The 21,037-nt window shown below is 36.8% G+C and overlaps 1 protein-coding gene across 3 annotated transcripts; it reads left to right on the plus strand.

The window, feature by feature from the left end:
- The first annotated feature begins 415 nt into the window (after positions 1-415).
- C1D (C1D nuclear receptor corepressor) lies at positions 416-20,052 on the plus strand. Of its 3 annotated transcripts, none has more exons than XM_022597244.2 (5): positions 416-534; positions 11,923-12,069; positions 12,837-12,903; positions 13,208-13,263; positions 16,180-20,052. In XM_022597244.2, exons 2-5 carry the CDS (start codon positions 11,932-11,934, stop codon positions 16,342-16,344), a joined length of 426 nt encoding a protein of 141 aa, XP_022452952.1. In that variant the 5' UTR covers positions 416-534; positions 11,923-11,931; the 3' UTR covers positions 16,345-20,052. The 3 variants fall into 3 exon arrangements, with proteins under 3 accessions (XP_022452952.1, XP_022452953.1, XP_089779205.1); XM_022597245.3 differs by lacking the exon at positions 416-534 and adding an exon at positions 6,096-8,951; XM_089923079.1 differs by lacking the exon at positions 416-534 and having other exon boundaries at positions 11,473-12,069.
- Positions 20,053-21,037: the final 985 nt, after the last annotated feature.

The raw sequence follows: 21,037 nt of genomic DNA on the forward strand, positions 1-21,037 counted from the left end.
TTATGTTTTTTGAAATAATTAGAAATCTAGGCTTCTCTTTTGCCTTTTTATCCATCTTTCAAGCAATTCATTTTGATTGTATTTTACAAAATAATCTCGTGGCGATGGGTTGGAAAAACAAAGAACCCGAACTTTCACCACGGATAACTTGGGAAGCTGCTTTGGAGGCTAATTTTGAGGCGGACAATGGGAGAGTAGTAACAAGTTTCAGCGAACGTAAAAACCAGCACAAAGCTTTAGTACCTAACTTTTTTTTTTCTGGATAAATATGCTCAATTTCTAATCCGGTGGGCGTGGGCCAAACGCAAATCTTGAAAAAGGTGCCAGCGCCCCGCCCCAACCCCCTCCTACACCTTCGGCCTGCGGCGCGGTTGGAGCATGGCCTTTGGAGGCGGAAGACAAAGGAGCGAAGGGGCGGGGCGAGCAGAGTGAGGTCACCGGAGAGCGCCGCTCGCGCCGCGGGCAGAGCCGGCGCGCCGCTGACGTCACCGCCGCCGACTGCTTTCTGGGAGGCAGGAGTGGAAGGCCCGTGAGGTATTATTCAGAGCTGGGGTTGGAATTTCTCGTGCTTTTAAGTTCGCTTCTCCTGGAAGCGCCCTGTCACCCTCCGGCTGACTGTGGGGAGGGGGACTGGGCTGCGTAGCTTTCCGCGAATGCGAGCGTTGGGGCAGCGTCGTGGCAAGATCCCCCACTTCCGCTTTCCTGTGGCTGCTTGCTGGCTTCGGCCTACCTTGGCCCTTCACGTCTCTGGGTCCGGCCTTTCGCTTTTTCCTCGCTTCTTAGCTCCGCCTCTCAAGTATTGGAGGGCGGAGAAATTAAGAGCACGTGACTTCACTGTTTATTTTCAGCTGCCTTCAAACCTGGTTGAGGGAGGAAGGCCTAAGTGGCAGATGTAGGGGAGTAGCTTTCCCGTGTCATCCGTTATCATTCACATACATGATCACGCACTGCCTGCCACTGCAATATTAGCCCACCTGAGATGGTAGGCTAATTTCGACCTTAAGGTGAAATCTAATGGAATCTCAAAAAAGTGGTTTTTCTTTACGGCCCAGGAAAGTTTAGTGTGACTGAAACTTCTGTTTGAAAGTATCTTTTGTGTCTTGCTGTTTGTTGACTGCAACAGTTTTGGCTTGATAAAGATGTATCTGTCCCAATGAGATGTTTATTAATCATAAATAAACACTTATTAATCTTTTTGGACTGTCTATAGTAGACTGAACCGAGACTTAACCGAATGTTGACTTTGGATTCGAAAATAACCAAATAGTTCCTATTGAAATTCCGTGAACTGTTTGTGATTGATGGAAAATGATAGAGCTCACTGTTTTGTTGAAAGAAAATAATGATTGTGTGAACAATGTTTTTTCAAAATAATTAGAACGGTTCTGAGTCAAAAGATGTTATAGCTGTCTTCAGATAGCTGTGTTGTATGTATTGCAGTTCAGAGGTGATGTAATTTTTCATAACAGTCTTAAAATTTTCAAATGGCTCTTTATGTGTTTTATCTCAGTTAGCGACTGTTTCCAAACAGTTGACCCTTAAAATATGGCTCTAAATAGTCCCCACTGGGTTGGGGTGTTTGATCATTTTCACTTTAGTAAAATAATAACTAGTATTACTAGTTAATGTATTGAGTCCTGAGCCAGGCACTGTTCTAAGAACTTTACCTGTATTATTTACTTAACCTGCACAGTACACCTGAGAGAAGATGAGAATATTGTCATAAGCAAATTCCATAGTTTTGGAAGGTAATTTTACTGCTTCACATCAATAATTTTGAAAACACTTCGAATTAAACTTTAGAATTAACAATTGAAGTAATTTCATTGTAATCTGATTTAATTATTCATCTCGATCTTGAGCAACCTCTTTGTAATTTATATCTTTTTCTACTGTGAGACTTTGGGATAAATTTGTTTTTAGAGGCTAGCATCTCTATCTTTTCTCCGTGATTTTACTCTATGAAGGAGAGTTACAGGCTGCACTAGTGTAGACTGTCTGCCAAAGACAACAATATTTATGGAGAGATTGTTGTATATATGTTTCACTATCATTTTCTAAGGTAATGCAGTGCAAAAAGGTCATTACGTTAATAGAATTCTGATGCAACATTTGCGGATGTCTCTCTAGTTTTCTCCCCAAATTATGTATATTTTGGATTTGTTCCTGGCTTAGTTCATAATTGTATGTAACTCTACTTAGTATAGGAATGGAAACAGCCCTGGAATGTACATTATTATATATTTTCTTTTGGATCCACATGGTCACTATCCTAATCTGATATTGAGATTCTCGAAAATTTGGTTCCAGTTTACTTTCATTGTTTTTAGTTAGTGAACAAATAGTTATTAAGTACGTGGCAAGACTTTATGTTAATCATTTGGAGATACAGTGGGTAAATAACCAGTGGAAGGTTTTGAACAGAGGAGTGACATGATCTGGTTTAGGTTTTTAATAGGATCACTCTGCCTGCTGTGTTACAAGCAAGTTGTTGGAGAGAGGGGTAGGGCAAAGCCAGGAGACTAATTAGGAAGGTGTAATAATTCAGATGAGATGATAGCAGCTTCACAGCTGGAAAGACTGTGGTGAGTAGCAGTTCAATTTTGGATGTATTTCGTAGGTAAAGCTAACAGATTTGCTTATGGATTGAATGTGGGTTGTAAGAGAACTGTCAAGGTTTTGGGCTTGGGCAACTAGAATGGTTAATTGCCATTAACTGAGAAGTGGAAAACTATGGGAGGAGCAGGTTTGTGAGGGAGAATTGGGAGTTCATTATGATGTGTTAAGTTTGAGATTTCTGTTAGTCATCCAAGTGGAGATGTTGAGTAGGCAATTGAGCCTACCAAGTCTGGAGTTCAGTGGGGAGGTCATTGCTGGAAAAGAACATTTGGGAGTTGTCAGATGGTATTTAAAATCATGAGACTGGAGACAATCGCCAAAGGAGTGAATGTAAACAGAAAAGCAGTACAAGACGTGAGTCTTTAGGCATCTTAGCCTTTATAGGTTTGGGGAGATGAAGACCCAACAAAGTAGACAGAAAGAACAGCCATCAGGGGACAAGGACAGTTTTGAGAGTCTATAGTGTTGTGGAATTCAGGGTGGAGTAATGTGTTCACTATTCTCAGACGCTGGTTATGGATCAGATAGATAAACGAGGACTGACATTTTTGGATTTATCAAGATACATGAGAAGGAGTGTTATTAATGGATAAGTGATAACGGTCTGGAGAACCTTGGGAGCAAAGAGGAAGAAGAGACTACTTTTGTTTGGGAGATATGGAAGGCTTTATAGAAGAGAGGGCATTTGATGTGTGTTTTAAAGGATTAATAGGTTTTACTAGGCCCAGAAGACAGGGGAGGAGTGGGGGGAGGGGGTATTGCAAGCAGAGGAAAAAGCCTCACTTCTCTCCCTTCAAAGCCATACCTCCCAGTCAGCTGTCTTCAAGATGCTTTTGCAAGTCCTTTCCTTTGTAAACATTAGTCAGTTCCTCATTCTGGATTACCATTCTTGCTCCAGGCCTACTGAACCCTGCTAAAGAAATTCACAAAAGACCCAAATTAATGCTACCCACCTTCAAATGGGTCCTTTCTCGGTTGTCTGACAGTTGCTTTATTTATCCCTACTCTCTTCCTAGCACATACTTCACATTTACTCAGCATTGACTACGTGCCAGGCACTGAGGAGTCATTTCTTTAATAGATATTTATTTAGCATCTATGACATGCTACCCTGATATTTGGAGTGTATATGAGCAAAGACTTGCCCTGCACAGTGCTTACAGTCCAGTGTGGATGATGGACACTATTCAAATAATCACAGAAATATAAAATTACAACAGTGATATGGAGAAATACATGGTGCTGTGAGACTGTGTAACTAGTGGATGTGACTCAATGTGAGGCAAGAGGGAATGCTTCCTTGAGAAAGCATTGTTGATGAGGGAGCCGAGTTAAGCAGGCCAAACATGTTGGTGGCAGGGAGTCCTCACAACAACTCTAGGAGGAGTTTCTAGAGGCACGAGGCTAGAAAGGCTTTTGTACCATGAGAATAGGGAGAAAGTGGCCTTATGGTGGCTAGAAAATTTAGGTGTAGGGAAGGCAATCCATTCATATAGTTCTCTGAATAAAATAGAGGTAAAGAATATAGGTTTTTTTAAAAAAATAACTTTATTTATTTTTGGCTGCGTTGGGTCTTCATTGCGGTTCGCGGGCAGTCTCACTCCTCTATTGTAAACTTCCCCTTTTATCTGTCGGTGAACATTACGTGAATCTGTAATTTCACTAGGGGTTGCAAAATGGTGATTTTCTTTTTTTTTTTTAAAGGTTATGATTTCTTCCACATTTGTTAACTGGAATTTGAACTCTAGTTTTATTACTTGGGAACCTGACAGTCATCAATAACATGTCTATTGTGGAAAAATGCTGTCAGAGCAACAATTTGTGATGCCAGGAATATACGTTTCCTGGCTATAGTTCTGGAGGCTTAAAGGAGTGTGATGGTCTTTTTGATGTGTCAGCTTGGCTAGGCTGCAGCCCCCATTCAGTCCAGCACCAAACTAGCTATTGCTCTGAAGGTGTTTGTAGATATAATCGAAATACACAAACAGTAGATAATCTGGGTGGGCTTGATCCAATTAATTAGAAGGCTTTAGAAGCAGAGCTGAAGCTTCCCTGATGAAAAAGAAGTTCCACCCGTGGACAGCAGTTTCAGCTTGCAGCCAAGAGTTCCAGCATGTTCTTTCTTGCTTACCTGCCCTGCAGATTCCTCCACAATTGCATAAACCAGTTTCTTGCAATACATCTCTTCAGAATACCTCCTACTGGTTCCGCTGCTCTGGTTGAACCCCAGCTGGTACCAGGAGCCACTCTCTAGGCTCTCATGTTCTCTAACAAAGTGGGGTGAGGAGTGGTGGCAAGGGTCAGAGAACCTACTTTTGTTAGGGTAACCCTATAATTTATTGCTCAAACTGGGACTTTTGAAAGAGAAATGGGGAGCTGAGCAGTTGGCAAGCTGAAACAATAGACATACATGGGGACTCTCTTGGGCAAGTTGAGACATAAAGTCATTCTGTGTGTCAGCCACTGGTGACACATCAGCATGGCGGTGACATATTGATGACACCACCCCCTCAGGGAGCTTGTAGTCAAGGTTAAGTAAATCAACACGTCACCAGATAGTGTTTTAGGTGACATGAGAACCTGTAGCTGTGCTTATCCAGACAGAGGGAATGGGAGGGTGGCACTCAGAGAAGTCCTATGCACTAAAGGGAAACCTGATCTTACCTCCAAACGTAAGCAGGGTTTGAACAAAGTGAAGTGGGAAGGATGGTTCACGTATAGAGAGCCACACAGGCGAAAGGTTAGGCTGAATGGGCATAGAACATCTGGAAAACTACCGTGGTGGCTACAGCTATAGGATTGGAAGAGGGGAGCAATGAAAGATGAGGCTAGTCAGGCAAGCAAGGGCCACATCGTAAAGGGCCTCATGTCCATATATTATAGGGTTTGGAGTTTATCTTCAAGGTGGCGGGAAACTATTGCAGGATTTTAAGCAGGGGTGTACCATGACCAGACTATCTTTATGGAAAAGTTATGTTTTGTAACATCCTAACATTGAGAGTGGAGAAAAATTGACAGTAGGGAGACTACTCCAAGGCTCTTGAAATGATCTAGTTAGTGAGAATGGGGGAAAGCTTGTGGCTAAGGAGATTAAGGAGGCCGTATTGACAGAACTGATGGGACTGGGGCCTGAGGAAGCGATGAGGGGCGACTTCCAGGTTCCAGGCTGCACTGAGCTCCCTGAAGGAGAGAATGGAGGGGAGGAGGTAGGGGATGATGTCGTGTGCCCCTCCTTTTCTCCTGTTGGCACTGTGGCTCTCATCACCAACGAGAGGAGGGAAGGAATGGCAGTAACGTCCTGTAGGGATTGCTGGGCAGGGTTTCTCCCCTCTGCCCCTGAGTCTCAGCCAGACCTTCCTGAGGGATGAAGAGAGGCACCTTCTCTCATGCCCTCTTCCACTTGCAGCCTGCGCTTTAGAAGGAGTAGGTGGAGGGGTGGGGAGTCCCTGTAGAACCAGGCAGCGAGTGAAGGGCAGAGGGGGGTGAGTTCTCTTCTTTCTCTTCTTTGGACATTTACCACGTACAGTCTCGGGCAAGTTACGGAAACTCACTGTGGGTCCGTTTGTTGTCTGTGAGGAGTAAATGAATGAATGTGTGTGGCTGCTTAGAGTAGTGCCTGGCTCACAGGCAGTGGGGTTCAGATGTTGGCTATGGCTGCTGATAACCATCCATTCACTGCTTCATCCTGGCATCTGAGTAACAAAGGGGACCAGAGGGCGGCTTCTGCAGCTCCCTCCTTGCAGTGCTCCCTGTGGAAGGAACAAACACTCAGGAACTATCTGTACAGAATGTTAGAAGAAATCATTTTAATTGGGGGGGATTTCTGATAATAGAAGAACCTTTATTTTTCAGTCTACCTTGCCTTTATTTTTTAGTTAGGAAAAAGGCAAGTGGTTCAGTTCAGATTTAATGAGAATCATTATTCTTACTTACTGCCTTGCTTTCAGTGTTCACCGTAACCCATTTTAACGATAAATAACTACTTGTTTACTGGGGCTTAGGGACAAGGAATAATTGCAGGAAAAATCCCTGTCATGATTTTGAGAGGGGAAATATTTTCCAATAGAAAAATCGGATGAAAAAATTCACATTTAAATAAAGGCTTTTTTGTGTTTTTTATACTTGCAGTATTTGTTAAAAGCCAAAATAATTTATTAAAATATGCCTTTATTTAAATTTAATGATTGTTTATTTTTATTACAATTTTAATACATGCTTTTTGAAATAACGAAATTTAAACAACGAAGAATGAAGAGCTAAAAACATGAGTCTGCTTTGATCCCATTCGCATTTCCTATCCCTTCTCAGAAAGAATGTCTGTTTTTGTATGTCTCCTTCCAGACCTTTTTCTACATATCTACATATACAATTTTTTTAAATAAATGGCATCTGTTAGACACATTACGTGTTATATACTATGTTCTATGACTTCTTTTCACCACTTATCGTGTATTACTACATAAAGATTTACTTCTTTATTTTCACTCTTTTGGATGGATGTGGTATAATTCATTTAACTGTTCCCCTATTGATGACTATTTAGATTATTCCCAGTATTTGGTTATAATGTCTTCATTCAACAAATGTTTATCGACTGCTGGGCAGTGGTAGTGAACAAAACTGCCTGTTTTCATGTAGTTACCTTCTTTTGGAGGTAGACAGACAATAAATGAAATATGTCAGATGCTGTTGAGGCCTGAAGGGTGAAGAAGGAGATAGGAAGTGCTGGGAATGAGCATTTTAAAATAGGATGGTCAGGAAAGCTTTACCAATAGATAACATTTGAGTAGAGATCTGGCAGAGGTGAAGTCATGAGCTTTGAAGCCATTGGTGGGGGAGAAACATTCTAGGAAGGAGTGAAGTCCAAAGGCTCTGAGATAGGGGCATGCCCAATGAGAAGAAGAGCAGTGAGGCCATTATGGCTGGAATGGAGTGAGCCAGGGGCAGAGTGGGAGGAGATGAGGTCACAGAGGAGGCAGCAGAGAGTCAGGGTTTTTTCGGCCACTATAAAGACTTTGCCTTTTCCTGAGTGAGGCGGCAAGCCTTTGAAGGTTTCCAAGCAGAGGCATGGTAGAATCTGACTTAGATTTGAGATGATCACTTTCTTGATAATAAACTATTGGAATGGAAACAGGGAAGCCATTTAGAAGGCTATTGCAACAATACAGGCAAGACACAATGATGGCTTGGACTGGCTCGGACTAGGGTGGTAGCAGTAGAGGTGGTAGGACTTGAATATGTTTTAAAGATAGGGTAAGAGAGGAGTCAAGGACTATTCTGTAATTTTAGGTCTGAGCAATCGAAAAGGTGGAGTTGCCATGAAATGAGATGGGGAGGACTGCAGTAGGCAAGATTAGATTCTTTTTTTTTTCATTGAAGTATAGTTGATTTACAGTATTGTGTTAGTTTCAGGTGTATAGCAAAGTGATTTGGTTATATATGTGTGTGTGTGTGTATGTGTATACACACACACACACACAGTAAGTCCCCTACATACGAACCTTCAAGTTGTACACTTTCAAAGATGCGAATGTACGTTCACATGTCCAGTCATGTAAGTTAGTTCAAGTGTCTGGCGTACATTGTCACTTGCATGCATCCTCTACAAGTGGTTGTCCTTTTGTGTACTTTACTGTATAGTACTATATAGAGTACAGCAGTACGGTATGTTTATTTCCTGCCTGTTCACTCGATGCCAGCCCCTGTATGCCAGCTGTTGTACTGTACTACTGTAATTTTCAAGGTACTGTGCTGTAAGATTAAAAATGTTTTCTTTATTTTTTGTATTTGTTTGTTTTTTATGTATTATTTGTGTGAAAAGTATTATAAACCTATTACAGTACAGTATTATATAGCTGATTGTGTTAGTTGGGTACCTAGGATAACTTTGTTGGACTTACGAACAAATCGGACTTACGAACGCGCTCTCGGAACTGAACTCGTTCATATGTAGGGGACTTACTGTATATGCACACACACACATACATACATACATATACTTTTTCAGATTCTTTTCCATTATATGTTATTACAAGATAAAGTAAGCAAGATTAGGAATTGGGCTTTGGGCACATTACATTTGAGAATCTATTAACAGCCAACCAAGGTACTGAGTAAGCGGTTGGACATTAAATTTGGAGTTCAGTGGCGAGGTCAGGGCTGGAGATGCAAACCTGGGAGTCATCAGTTTATTAATATAGTTTAAACCCAGAGCTCACCTAGAGAGTAAATTAGAGAAGAGATTCAAGGACAGCCCTTGGGCACGTCAAGGTTAAGAGGCTTGAGGATATGAAAAGGATGCAGCAAAGAAGACCAAGAAAGCAACCTGTGAGGTAAGAGAGAAACCAAGGAAATGTGATGCCCTAGAAACCAGACAGACTGAGCCAGCTATGTCAGACGACGAGAACTGAGAATTGACCATTGAATTTGACAGTGTGGCTGAGTGGGTGACCTTGACAAGAACAATTTTGAGTGAGAAATAGGGGGCCTGATTGTAGTAGATTCAAGAAAGAATGGAAGGAGAGGAACTGGAACTCTAGTATTCAATATTAGCAACCCTTTTTGAGGAGTTTGTTTTAAAAGGGAGATAGAAAATGGGGCTTAAGCTGGAGGGGCATATGAAGTCAAGGTGTTTCTTTTGTTTCTTATCTAAGATGGAGGAATAAAATGTTTCAAGCTTATGGGCAATGATCCAGCAGAGAGAAAAATTGATGTCAGGCAAAGTCCCCACTTTAAGAGAAGGGTCTGAAGAGTCCATTTTAATAAACTTATATGCGTGTATACAAGGATTTCTGTAGGCTACTTTCTGAAGAGGATATCCTGAGTCAAAGGGTGTGTGCATTTAAGAAATCTGTACCAATTTATATTCCACCTCCAGTGGAATACCCTTGCTAACGTCAAACTTTGCCAGTCTTTAAAATTATTGCCAATCTGATGGGTGAGATCTTCATTATTTTAATCTGTTTTATGCTTTGTAGGAACTCTTTATATAATCTGACTAATCCTTTGTTGTATTTTGGCACATATTTTCTCCCGTGCTGTTTCTTGCATTTAACTTTGCTTATGGTGTACTTTTACCATATAGATGTTTTTTTCAGTTTTTATGTATTTAAGTCTGTCAGCCATTTCCTTTTATAGCATTTGGGTTTCATTTGGATTATATACATATTTTATATAATGTATATAATCTTTTAATACATTTGTACATTTATCTTTTAAATTCATCTGGAGTTTATTTTTGTGTATGTTGTGAAATAGGTATCTAAGTTTTCCATCTCCTTCTATGTTCTTAAACAGTTAAATACCATAAAAATTAACTGTTTCTTAAAGGTTTGGAAGAAATTACCTATAATATTTTCTAGACTTGGAACCTTTTTGGAGTGTAGATCTTTGACTTCTTTAAAGTGTTGTTTTGTTTTTTTTTTTGGTCTGTGTAATGATCTGTTTGTTTTATGTACTTCTTTTTAGGTTAGTTTTGGTAATTTTTTTTCCTAGCACCTCATTCTTATCATCCAGATTTTTCAAATTTATTGGTTTAAAATTTTATGTAAAGAAAAGAAATATCAAGTCTTCTCTATATTTGTGTCTGTCCCTGTACTAATACCTTTATCTGGGCAGTAGATGCTGGAGCTGTCCTTTTCACAGATTGGGAGATTGGTTTAGCAGCTTTCAGCCCGCATGGTTCACCTCTTACTGTCCTTCATCTTGGGTTTATTCCTAGATTCTCCTTCTCTTTTGTTTGTAAGGGATTGCAGGCTCCTTGGTTCTGTTCCCTATCAGTCTAATCCCATTTGCTCTTTAGCTTATAAAAATTTCTGCTGTTGAGGTCGGCTGATGGATATGTGCCCTTCTTGGTTTCCAGCATTACTGTGGACTTATTTTTATGTTTCTTCTGTCATTTTGGAGAGATTTTTCTGGGAGGAATGAGAGGCAAATCCATATTTTCAGTTAGCTTTTTGAAATAGGAAGTCACAGTTCTTTCCTGTGTGGTTTTCTTTTCTCATAGTCCTTTGTTTAATTGCTGTTTGCACAGTAGTTGGATAATAACTTTACAGTGTGAGTAGTAATAGACCCCTGGACTTCACTTTTTAAAAATTTTAAATGAAACCAGATGTCTCAGTGGACTGTATTTGTTGAATAGAAATGTGGATATATTGTGACTAAATATTCAAGCAGTACTTTTAAAACTTAAATGACATAGTCATAACATTTAGAATTATAAGGGACTTTAGAGATCATTAGACCAAATGCCTTATTTAATGGATGAGATATTTGGGGCCCAGAGAGATTCAGTGATTTATCTAAGGTAACAAAGTCAGTGATCAGGCAAGGTGGAAAGCCCGAGTCCCTTTACTTCAGTTTGGCTGTGCTGTTTGTTATTTTGCACGTTCTTGATGTTCTCCTTAGCTGTGTAATGAAAGAGGTATTTTCAGCTAATAAAACCTAAGGATGGTACAGTGGCTTGGAATTGCTTCTGAAATTTGATCTTAGATACCATATTAAATACATTGATGCGGACTTTTCTTTTCCTCATATAGCTATTAAATATTATGATGTAAATGTGAATTTTAAAGAATGGGCCGTCAAGGTATGCTCTAGCCTAAATGAAAACCATACAGTTTATTTCTCCCATGTTTCATCTTTTCTGCTTACAGACTTTATGTGATCTATTGACTCTTGAATTTCTTATTAATATTTTAAGCTTAAGGAATATATATAAATATAAATATAGGCTTGAAAAGTAATTTTAGTGATAAATCATAAAATATTTCAGATCTAAGATTTCTAATTTTTTGGTTTAATATACCATGCTGCTAGATCAACATCTAAATTTACAAGTGCTAATATGTATGTTTTTAAAAAAAAGAGCTTTGCTTATTTTTTTCAGCAAGCATTAGGGGGTAGTGTATATTTATCACACTTTCATTGCTTTGCTTGGTCTTTAACTTCAACAGAAAGTTTTTAAAATGTAGGGTTTTTATTATTGATATAACATGTTTGGTAGTCGTATCTCTTTAGTTCTCAAAAAGCATCGAGGGATTGAGGGATTGATATGTGTAGCATTAATGAACTTGGGTGGGTCCTATCCTGGCAGCCCACCCCCACTCCCCAGCAGCCTAAGAAGAGGGGAAATTTAAACGTGGTTGCTCCAGAATTATATTCTAAGAAGATTTGTTTAATTAACTTCAGGTTTTAACTCTTTTAGCACTTTTGAAACATATGATATGACCTATTAATTTTTTTTTGTAACCTAGAGAGCATTCTCTGTCTCCAGTATGAACTGAGAATTTAATTTTTTCCCAGTTGAACATAATGGCAGGCGAAGAAATTAATGAAGACTATCCAGTAGAAATTCATGAATATTTATCAACATTTGAGAATTCCATTGGTGCTGTGGATGAGATGCTGAAGACCATGATGTCTGTTTCTAGAAATGAGTTGTTGCAGAAGGTATTTTAAGTAATTTCTAAAAATGTATTCATAAAACCGAGTGCTATGTTATGAAACATATAGAAGAAGAAACAGATACATGAAATATGCCCCTTTCCCCCTTTATTTCAATTTTTAAGTGTTTGGATATCTTTAAGGGGAAAATATAACAAACTCCAAGCTTAGGAAATACCTCCTAACTATATTTTTATTTTGACTTGGTTTTGAATAAAAAAAAGCTCTCCCAGCATTCTTTTTGACAGACTCTATCTTTGACCTTTTAAGTATTACAATGATGTTATCAGGGTTTCTGGAAACCCTATAGGACAAAAAGAGTAAATTGACTTTGACAGTCTAAAACAAATCTCATTATGTTTCTTCTGTCTTTGGTATTGCCTAAGCATTTTAGCCTGCTTCTTATACATAAATGCATCATGTACAATGTTTATATTGATGAATTACTTTTGACATACAAAGCCCAGATTGTAAATCCTGAAATTAAAATAATTCAAAAGAATTTTTTTTTATTTTGGATTAAACACATTCCTTGTTTAACTTAAAGATGGTACGCTGAAGTGAAAATTTGTGGGCAAAAATCACTGGTTAACAAAACTTTTCTTTTTGCAAATTATTTCCAGATTATTTGGTTTGATTATTGGATTATAGGAAGTGAAAAAAACATTTCTTTGATACATTGTACTTGGTGAAAGTTTAAAATATGTGATGGTGCTCAAAGTTTTAATTTCTTTTTTCTTTTTCTTTCTCTCTCTCTCCCTCTTTTTTAATAGTTGGACCCACTTGAACAAGCAAAAGTGGATTTAGTTTCTGCTTACACATTGAATTCAATGTTTTGGGGTATGTATATTACTTTAGAGTTAATTAGAAAGCAAATTATTTACCATGTCAAAGGTGACTTATTTTTTAAAATGCTAGCAATTATACTTTATGGCAATTTTAATAGTCAGATATTTATTTCTTTTTAAATCAGAGTACCAGATGCCCATGAGCCACACATACATTTAATATTACAAAGAGGTTGAATAATTTAAGATTTAGTTAATAATTTGTGTGACGTTTCCTTTTTGTAACTAGAGCTTCTTTAATTAATGCTCTTAATTAATATATATGCATTTTATTCCATGAAATCTTTCTCTTGTAGTTTATTTGGCAACGCAGGGAGTTAATCCTAAGGAACATCCAGTAAAGCAGGAATTGGTAAGATTGCAGGGGATCGATTTCTTTTTATTTTACGTGTAATGTCTGTTGTAGTGTTTCTAAAGGTAAAATCGCAGTACCTTTATCACACTAATTGTGGAGAACAGAATTATTTAGGGATGAAATTACGAAAGTGAGCCAGATTTCATCGTGCCTTTAGTTTTTCTTTCTCTCACCTTTGTCAGAGAAGGGTGTTCCATTATATAAATCTGTGGATGGGAAAATGTCACGATTCTAGTAATTATTTATAAGTGCTATATTATTTTTCCTATAAATTCTTGAAATCCTGTTCATCTCTACAACTGCCTGTTTTTTTTTTAAACTCTTATGCAATTCTTAAAAGTATATTCTAGTTGATTTACTAGCCAAGATGGGAAAGTTTCTCCTCCACCGTTTCAATTCTTCCATTAATTCATTTTCTCAGCAGTAAAGAATCCACTTCGGCAACAAAGCTAAAAGCTTTTTTGGCACCAGTTGTATGTGTACTGTCCAGTAATTCTGCATTAGTGACATATTTACAACCTGTAATAAATCTTCTAGGTTTGTCTTTGTATTCCATTTAGATGTATAAGTATAGTATATTATATAAGGTCTGGTATCTTGGAGTTTTTGCTGACTTCAAAAATTAAATCAAATCATTCAATTTGAAAGAAAAAAATTTAGAAATCAAACTTACGGTTACCTTCTTGACTTGGCTTTATGAATAAGAATATTAATAAATTTATTCTTTGTGTTTATAAAATATAAGGTAAATATATATGTGAAATACACTTGACACTGTATTATTGTTCTAAAGTTTTATGGTGGTTGATATGTATGTTTTTTTATAACTTAGTAAAGTACTTGGTCATTTATTTTAAAAAATGAGTAAACCAGATCTGCCGTCTTCAATTTTTAAATGTGTAGACTAAGACATTTTCTTCTTTTAAATTTCTTGGGGGAAAAGTAAATTTATTTTTAAATAGAGAAATTGTGAAAGATACTTAAAGCAAAAATATAAAGCAGTATGATCCACAGAGCTTGATTTGACAAGTGATACTGGCTTTAAATCTTAAGAAGTATGCATTGTATCATCTGCTTTCACCTTTCTAATATGGACTTTACATTTATAAAATTCCTCTTTCTTCTCTTAAACACAAAGTTATTTGGAGTAGTGTAATACTTAATTCTGTCACTGGAAAAAGATAAAATCATCTGCCTTCTTTTTCCCTCAGAATCCACTTTATGGAGGAGTACATTTATATTTTGGACAAGGGTTGATAAATGAAAAGCATCCATAAACCTATTCCCCTTTTCTGACCTTGTGACAGATGTCACTAATTGATCACAGAGTTAGTATGTGAGAGGAAGCCTATTTGCCATATCTATCATGAATGGAGAAGGGCATTGAAAATAGTTTATTCATTTGACAAATATTTGAATGCCCACTGGAAGCCAGGCATTATTTCCAAGTGAGATAATTCCTCAGTGAATAAAGCCAATAAATAACCCTGCCTTTGTGGCAGGTGCCAGAGTACTAGTGGAGGGAAACAAACAACATAATCAAACAAACAACAAATAATAAATACATATGAATATATAGTATGTTAGAAAGTTACGTTGTGGGAAAAAAGAAAAAAATAGCACAGAGTAAGGGGCATTGGAGTGCTTGGGTAGGATTGCCATTTTCAATAGTAAAGGCAACACTTATTAACAAGGTGAACATTTGAGGAGACTGGAAGGAAGAGAGGGCTGGCCATGTGGGTTTGTGAGGGAAGATCATTCTGGGCAGGGCTGGATTGGGTGTGTGTTGTGAGGACTTTGGCTTTTACTCAGAGAAATAGCGAGCCATGAGAGGGTTTTGAACAGGGTTGTCAGTTTCTTAAAATTAAAAAATTCTAAGGTTCTGCATTTTTCTGTGTATGTTTATATAACTATTTTGATTATTTTAATGAAACTTTTAAGCAGTGATCAATCATTTACTCTGCTGTTTTATAGCTCTCACGCCTTTATTTCTCCAACTGAAGTATAGAATAGCCCTTTATTCTGATTAGTGGTCTCAGAAGATTCAAAGTGGTACAGCAACCTAGTATGTTTCTCACCTTGTAAAGTCTGATTAGAACTGTATATTTCATTAGAAAATATCATGTGCTTTTCAGTCAGAACTATGACATTGGATAAAAAGATCTTGTATTTTCATTATACTTATTTTAATTGTGACATGAAGGTAACACAAAAAAATAAATAGTTAAATACGCCTTAGCCATTTCCTGTTTAGAAAAGTTTCTGGAGAGTTTAGTTTGTATGTTGAAAGTATGTGAAAGCTTTATTTTAATTAATTAATTATTTATTTATTTAGGCTGCGCCAGGTCTTAGTTGCAGCATGTGGGATCTTAGTTGTGGCATGCAGCTTTCTTAGTTGTGGCATGTGGGCTTCTTAGTTGCGGCTTGCAAACTCTTAGTTGTGGCATGCATGTGGGATCTAGTTCCCTGACCAGTGATTGAACCCGGGCCCCCTGCATTGGGGGTGCAGAGTCTTACCCACTGGACCACCAGGGAAGTCCCGAAAGCTCTATTTTAGATTATAGACTTCAGATACAAGAGAGTTAGTATGTGGATTTAGGTGAATGCTAAATTTAAAAATTTAGTATAACCACATATAAACAATTAAATGTTTATCTCTGTAGTGTCTAGATCTTCCTCTTTTGAAACACTCAGAACACTTCTGAAATGACTTTTTTGATATCTGTATTCCCCTCAGACTGTGAACTCCAGGAGCACATGGAATGTGTTTATCCTATTCGCTTTGCACTTATTAGCGCCACTCAATAAGCAATAAATACAAAGCTGTTGAATTGAACTGAGGTATAGTATAATAGAACTCAGTGGTGAGCAGCTTAGTAAATCTGTTGCCTTTCTTCTTTTTTTGTCTTTAAGGAGAGAATCAGAGTATACATGAACAGAGTCAAGGAAATAACAGACAAGAAAAAGGCTGGCAAGCTAGACAGGGCTGCGGCTTCAAGATTTGTAAAAAATGCCCTATGGGAACCAAAACCTAAAAATGCATCCAAAATTGCCAATAAAGGAAAAAGTAAAAGTTAACCTTTTGGTTTTGATGTACACATATTCAAAAAGTACATAATTTTTATTGTTTTCCACAAAATAGATGATGATTATGTGCCATTGTAAGGTTTAAATTATTCCATATTGAATTCGTGTGTAAAATTTGCATTTTAAATTTGTAATGCTAAATACTTTTCCCCCAGAAAGATTAAGTTATCCTTATTGATTTCCCTATAGAACATTATGTGGTTTTTTTAACATTGTGGTATATTTTATATTTATAGTTTACTGTCTCTTGACAAGACTCTTATTTCCTTATATAGGTCAATTTTTCAAGTGCCATTTTATAAGCAACTATGAAATTTAAGTTAAATGTTCTTTGCAAACATTTGTCTATTTTCGATGAATAATGATTTTATGAAGTATGCTGAAGTTTTAAATACATCTGTTTTCACTATATAATATTAGGAAAGAAAGAAATGACTTAAATGTCCATTTTTTCTGTGAAGTTATTTCATTACGCTTTCATGATTTTGGGAATTACTGCTTTTTGTGATATTTGAAGTATGAAATTAAGACTTTTAAGGTTATTCTTTAATTCTTGGTACTTTGCCACTGTGTCCCATTTAAAGTAAAATATATTCTCTTTAACTTTAGATGGGAAATGAGGTTGTATATTGATGGCTGAATTTTGGCATAATGGCTGTACCCTATCAGTAAAGCTGTAAGTGTTGTGTAGCTGACCTGTTTTTTATTTTTCTCTTTTGAGTAAATTTTCTCTTGAAATTAGGAAGGTAGTTTTTAGAAATCCTTAGGAATGGGGGAATTCACGAGTTTTTGTTCCTTATGCATAGTGCCCACAGTTCTCTTGGCCTCATGTTTTCAGAGTTTTTTATTGTATGTTTCTGAGGCTATAGCAATTACATAGAAGTATTTTGGAACAACTTTGTATGTTATTTAATGCCACTTAAGCAGAGGAGAAATCCAAAGGAGATTACATTGTGTTTATATTCTGATTTATTTTTCTGCAGTATTTGCTACAGAGAATTCTAAATATTAAACGAATTTTTTTATGTCTAAGCCCATGAATTTTAATTAATGCTTTCAGTCTTTGAATTCACATCATTATGTATAGGAATGCCAAGTACAGTAAAATACTTTAATTTTTGAAAATGAAGTTGTTAAAATTTTTTGTGTGACTAATTCTCCATAAGTGACCTTGAATAAATGGATTTCTTGATTTATGGTAGCAGATATTGGAAATGGTCTTAAAATGTAATGGATTTTGTAACGCATGTTGAACTCTTTCTATGACACATGAAGAGGTGGTCACTGATAGATGCACAAAGACTTCTGGCTCAGATGTCAGACGATTTTTGAAGTGGAAGAACACTTATAGTTAGTTCACTCCTTTTTTCACCTTCGGCTCCTCAAAATTCAAATTTTTTTTTTTAAAGTAACTTCTTCATGAGAGAAATAAATGTTATTAAGATCAAATATAGTGGCCTAGTGTTATTTATTGCAAAGAAGGTTATAGCTTGCATTTCTTTATATTTTCTCATTTCATTAAGAAAAAAAAAGTTAAATGAAAAATGTCATGCAGTTGCAGAAAGTCATTAGCCAAATTATTGGTTTGTGAAAGTCCAATTCTACCTTCTCTTAAACTGGAGATTCTTAAGTGAACAATTCTTTTAAGTGTTTATTAGAGGTAAAAAACAATTTGAGTGTATTCCATTTTATTATGTATGATTTTAAGTACTTACTAGCACATAGTAAGGAGCTGAGTGATAGTAAGTGTATTGGGTTGCTTATTTTTTGTCTATGCATTTCACAAATACTTAATGACATTTACATTGTTAAATACTGTGCTAGGTTCCAGATAAGACAACTCCAGCCTTTATTCTATTTTAAGTATTATGAAAACACTAGTCTTTTCATTCAATTCAGTTTTTCAGAGTTACTGGAAAATTTATGACAAGTTGTGCTCATTAACCTTAGTCAGAATCATAAAGGGTGATGGGTTGATCTATTTGACTATGGTACAGTTATTGTTAGCATAGTTTGTTCCAAATGACAGTCTGCTCTAAGGTTAGATGTTAATTATATCTTGTATTAATCTCTTTGGGAATTAACAAATTGGAGGGGTTATAGCTATAGATACTTTTAAGATTAGAATTATGGATTATTAATCTAATACTAAATAATGAGATTTAGTCTTTTAATATTATTTTAAGCACAATTTTCTTATTGTTCATAGTTGCAGGATGGGAATTCATTTTAGTAAGTAGAATATTTTAAGAGGAAAACTGAAGCTTGAATTATGGTTTACATTCCTGGAATTTGAGGTTATGTCAAATTGATTGGTTTTTAAGATACCCTGCAAATTAAAAAAATTGTTCTACTTAGCTATTAGAAATGGATTAGTATTATTTCTAAATGAGCCTTTAAAAATTGACTAGAAATACAGGAAATGCTTAAAAAATGGACAATGTATTGAATATAGATACTTTTTCCTAAGCATAGGTCATTGGAGAAAAAGATGTTTTAGGAATCACTTAGCTTATAATACTGTTAAACCATACCTTTATGCAATAAATTATCAGAAATTCTGGCTTTACAAAGTAACATTAACTGAGAAAGGTTTGAACAGTGATTCTGAGCCTCATGTAATAGCTAAGTTTGGTAGATAAAGTGGAGAAAAAGAAGAACTGGCATCTTGTTTTCTCCCTTCATAGAATGGTTAGTAAACTTGCTCTGATAAATTCAGGGGCTCTTTTAACTGAATAGCAACCTATTTTATATAAATGTGATCTGAATGTACTTAACTAATAAAAACATTTCTTTTCCCTATATCCTGGTCTAAAACTCATCAGTTTTGGAAATACAAACCATATTTTGCTTATTTTAAATATTAGCATTTTATAGTTTTCATTAACAATTATGTTAGGAGGAAAAGTATACAGATTTTATTACATTATTCTGTAGATTTGTTCTCCTTGATTAATTTGGTATTATATTGCTTGTGCACAGGATTTCAAGAAAATGCTTTGAATAATTTTGGTTTGCAGATTTGTTTTCCTTTCAGAGAGCAGCCACCCTCTGACCTGATGTGCCTTTTAAAGTGTTTATTTTATGGTATAATTTTAATATAGCCAGGAAGATTAGTTAAAGCTATCCAGAAAAGGGGGTAGCTATAGTGATATCTCCTGGCAATTGAGACTTAATTTTAATTCTGTAACCCCCTACTCCCAATCTTAGGCCAAAAACCAAAACCAGCCTAGCTCTGTTTATAAAAGGTTGAGAAAACAAGCCAGTCCCTTCCCTCCGACCCCCCTCCCCAAAACCTTGAAGTCTGGCAAGTGTATCATGGCAAAATAACTGCATGCAAGATGTCAATTTGGTAAAGTGATATATTTCAGATAGTACACAAAATTTCATGGCAGGAAAGATAAGCTTTCATAAATGAAACATTTAAGAGACTCTTTTATTATTTCCTTTCAGTTTAGTGTTGCCTTTAAGGTGTGCCGTTTCAGTTTGGCAGCTACAATAAATGATTGAAGGAAATTGAAGATAATTCAACATTTCAAGATGCTTCTGCTGAAATGAATGTAGACCTATCCAGGGCTTGAATTTAAAGTTTATAGTAGTACAGTATTTTAAAGCCAAGTACCCAGGAAATTCATGGTGATAGGATTTGAATGAGATGATTAGGAGAAATAGAAAAGAATACCTTCAGTTTCTTATTAGGTGAGTATTAGCTATTGAGAGCCTATGTTGAAAAATTATTGTAAAAAGGATAGAGGCTTGTTATATGCAATTTACTATAGTGTATAATTCATCTTGGACCTTGTCCAAAGATGTTTAATTATTAAAATACAAAAGAATGATTATAACAAGGAATCATTTCTGATTTAGTGCTAGAGCAGTGGTCTGTAGACCATGTTGTAATGTATCTGGCTGATATTGTTTCATTTAGTGACCTTTGCTCTCTCTAATAATACATTCCTTGACTTATTTAAATTGAAATCATTTACTATCCCATTTCTGATCCTTTCCTTCTTTACTATTTTCCCTTAAGAAAGAAATCATTGGGCTTCCCTGGTGGCGCAGTGATTGAGAGTCCGCCTGCCGATGCAGGGGACATGGGTTCGTGCCCCGGTCCGGGAAGATCCCACATGCCACGGAGCGGCTGGGCCCATGAGCCATGGCCGCTGAGCCTGCGCGTCCGGAGCCTGTGCTCCGCAACGGGAGAGGCCACAACAGTGAGAGGCCCGCATACCGCAAAAAGAAAAAAAAAAGAAATCATTAAAAGTATGTATAAACATTTGGGGTGCTAGTTTCTTTTTTTAGTGTTTTTGTTTTTCTCGGATATATACCCAGGAGTGGAATTGCTGGATCATATAGTAGTTCCATTTTTAGTTTTCCAGTGTTCATTATTTATAATTGTCAAGGTATGGAAACAACGTAAGTGTCCATCAACAGGTAAAATGGATAGAGTGAGTTCCCTGGTGGCCTGGCGGTTAGGATTCCAAGCTTTCACTGCCATGACCTGGGTTCAATCTCTGGTCGGGGAACTGAGATCCCCCAAGCTGTGCGGTGTGGCAGAAAAACCCCCAAAACACAGATAACTGGATAGAAGAGATGTGGTGTCACACACACACACACACACACACACACACACACACACACACACAATGGACTACTACTCAGCCATAAAAAAGAATGAAAGTTT

Source organism: Delphinapterus leucas, chromosome 13, assembly GCF_059928025.1.
Source record: "Delphinapterus leucas isolate spDelLeu-1000000601 "Yukka" chromosome 13, BTC_Dleu_Yukka2, whole genome shotgun sequence".
Lineage (NCBI taxonomy): Eukaryota > Metazoa > Chordata > Mammalia > Artiodactyla > Monodontidae > Delphinapterus > Delphinapterus leucas.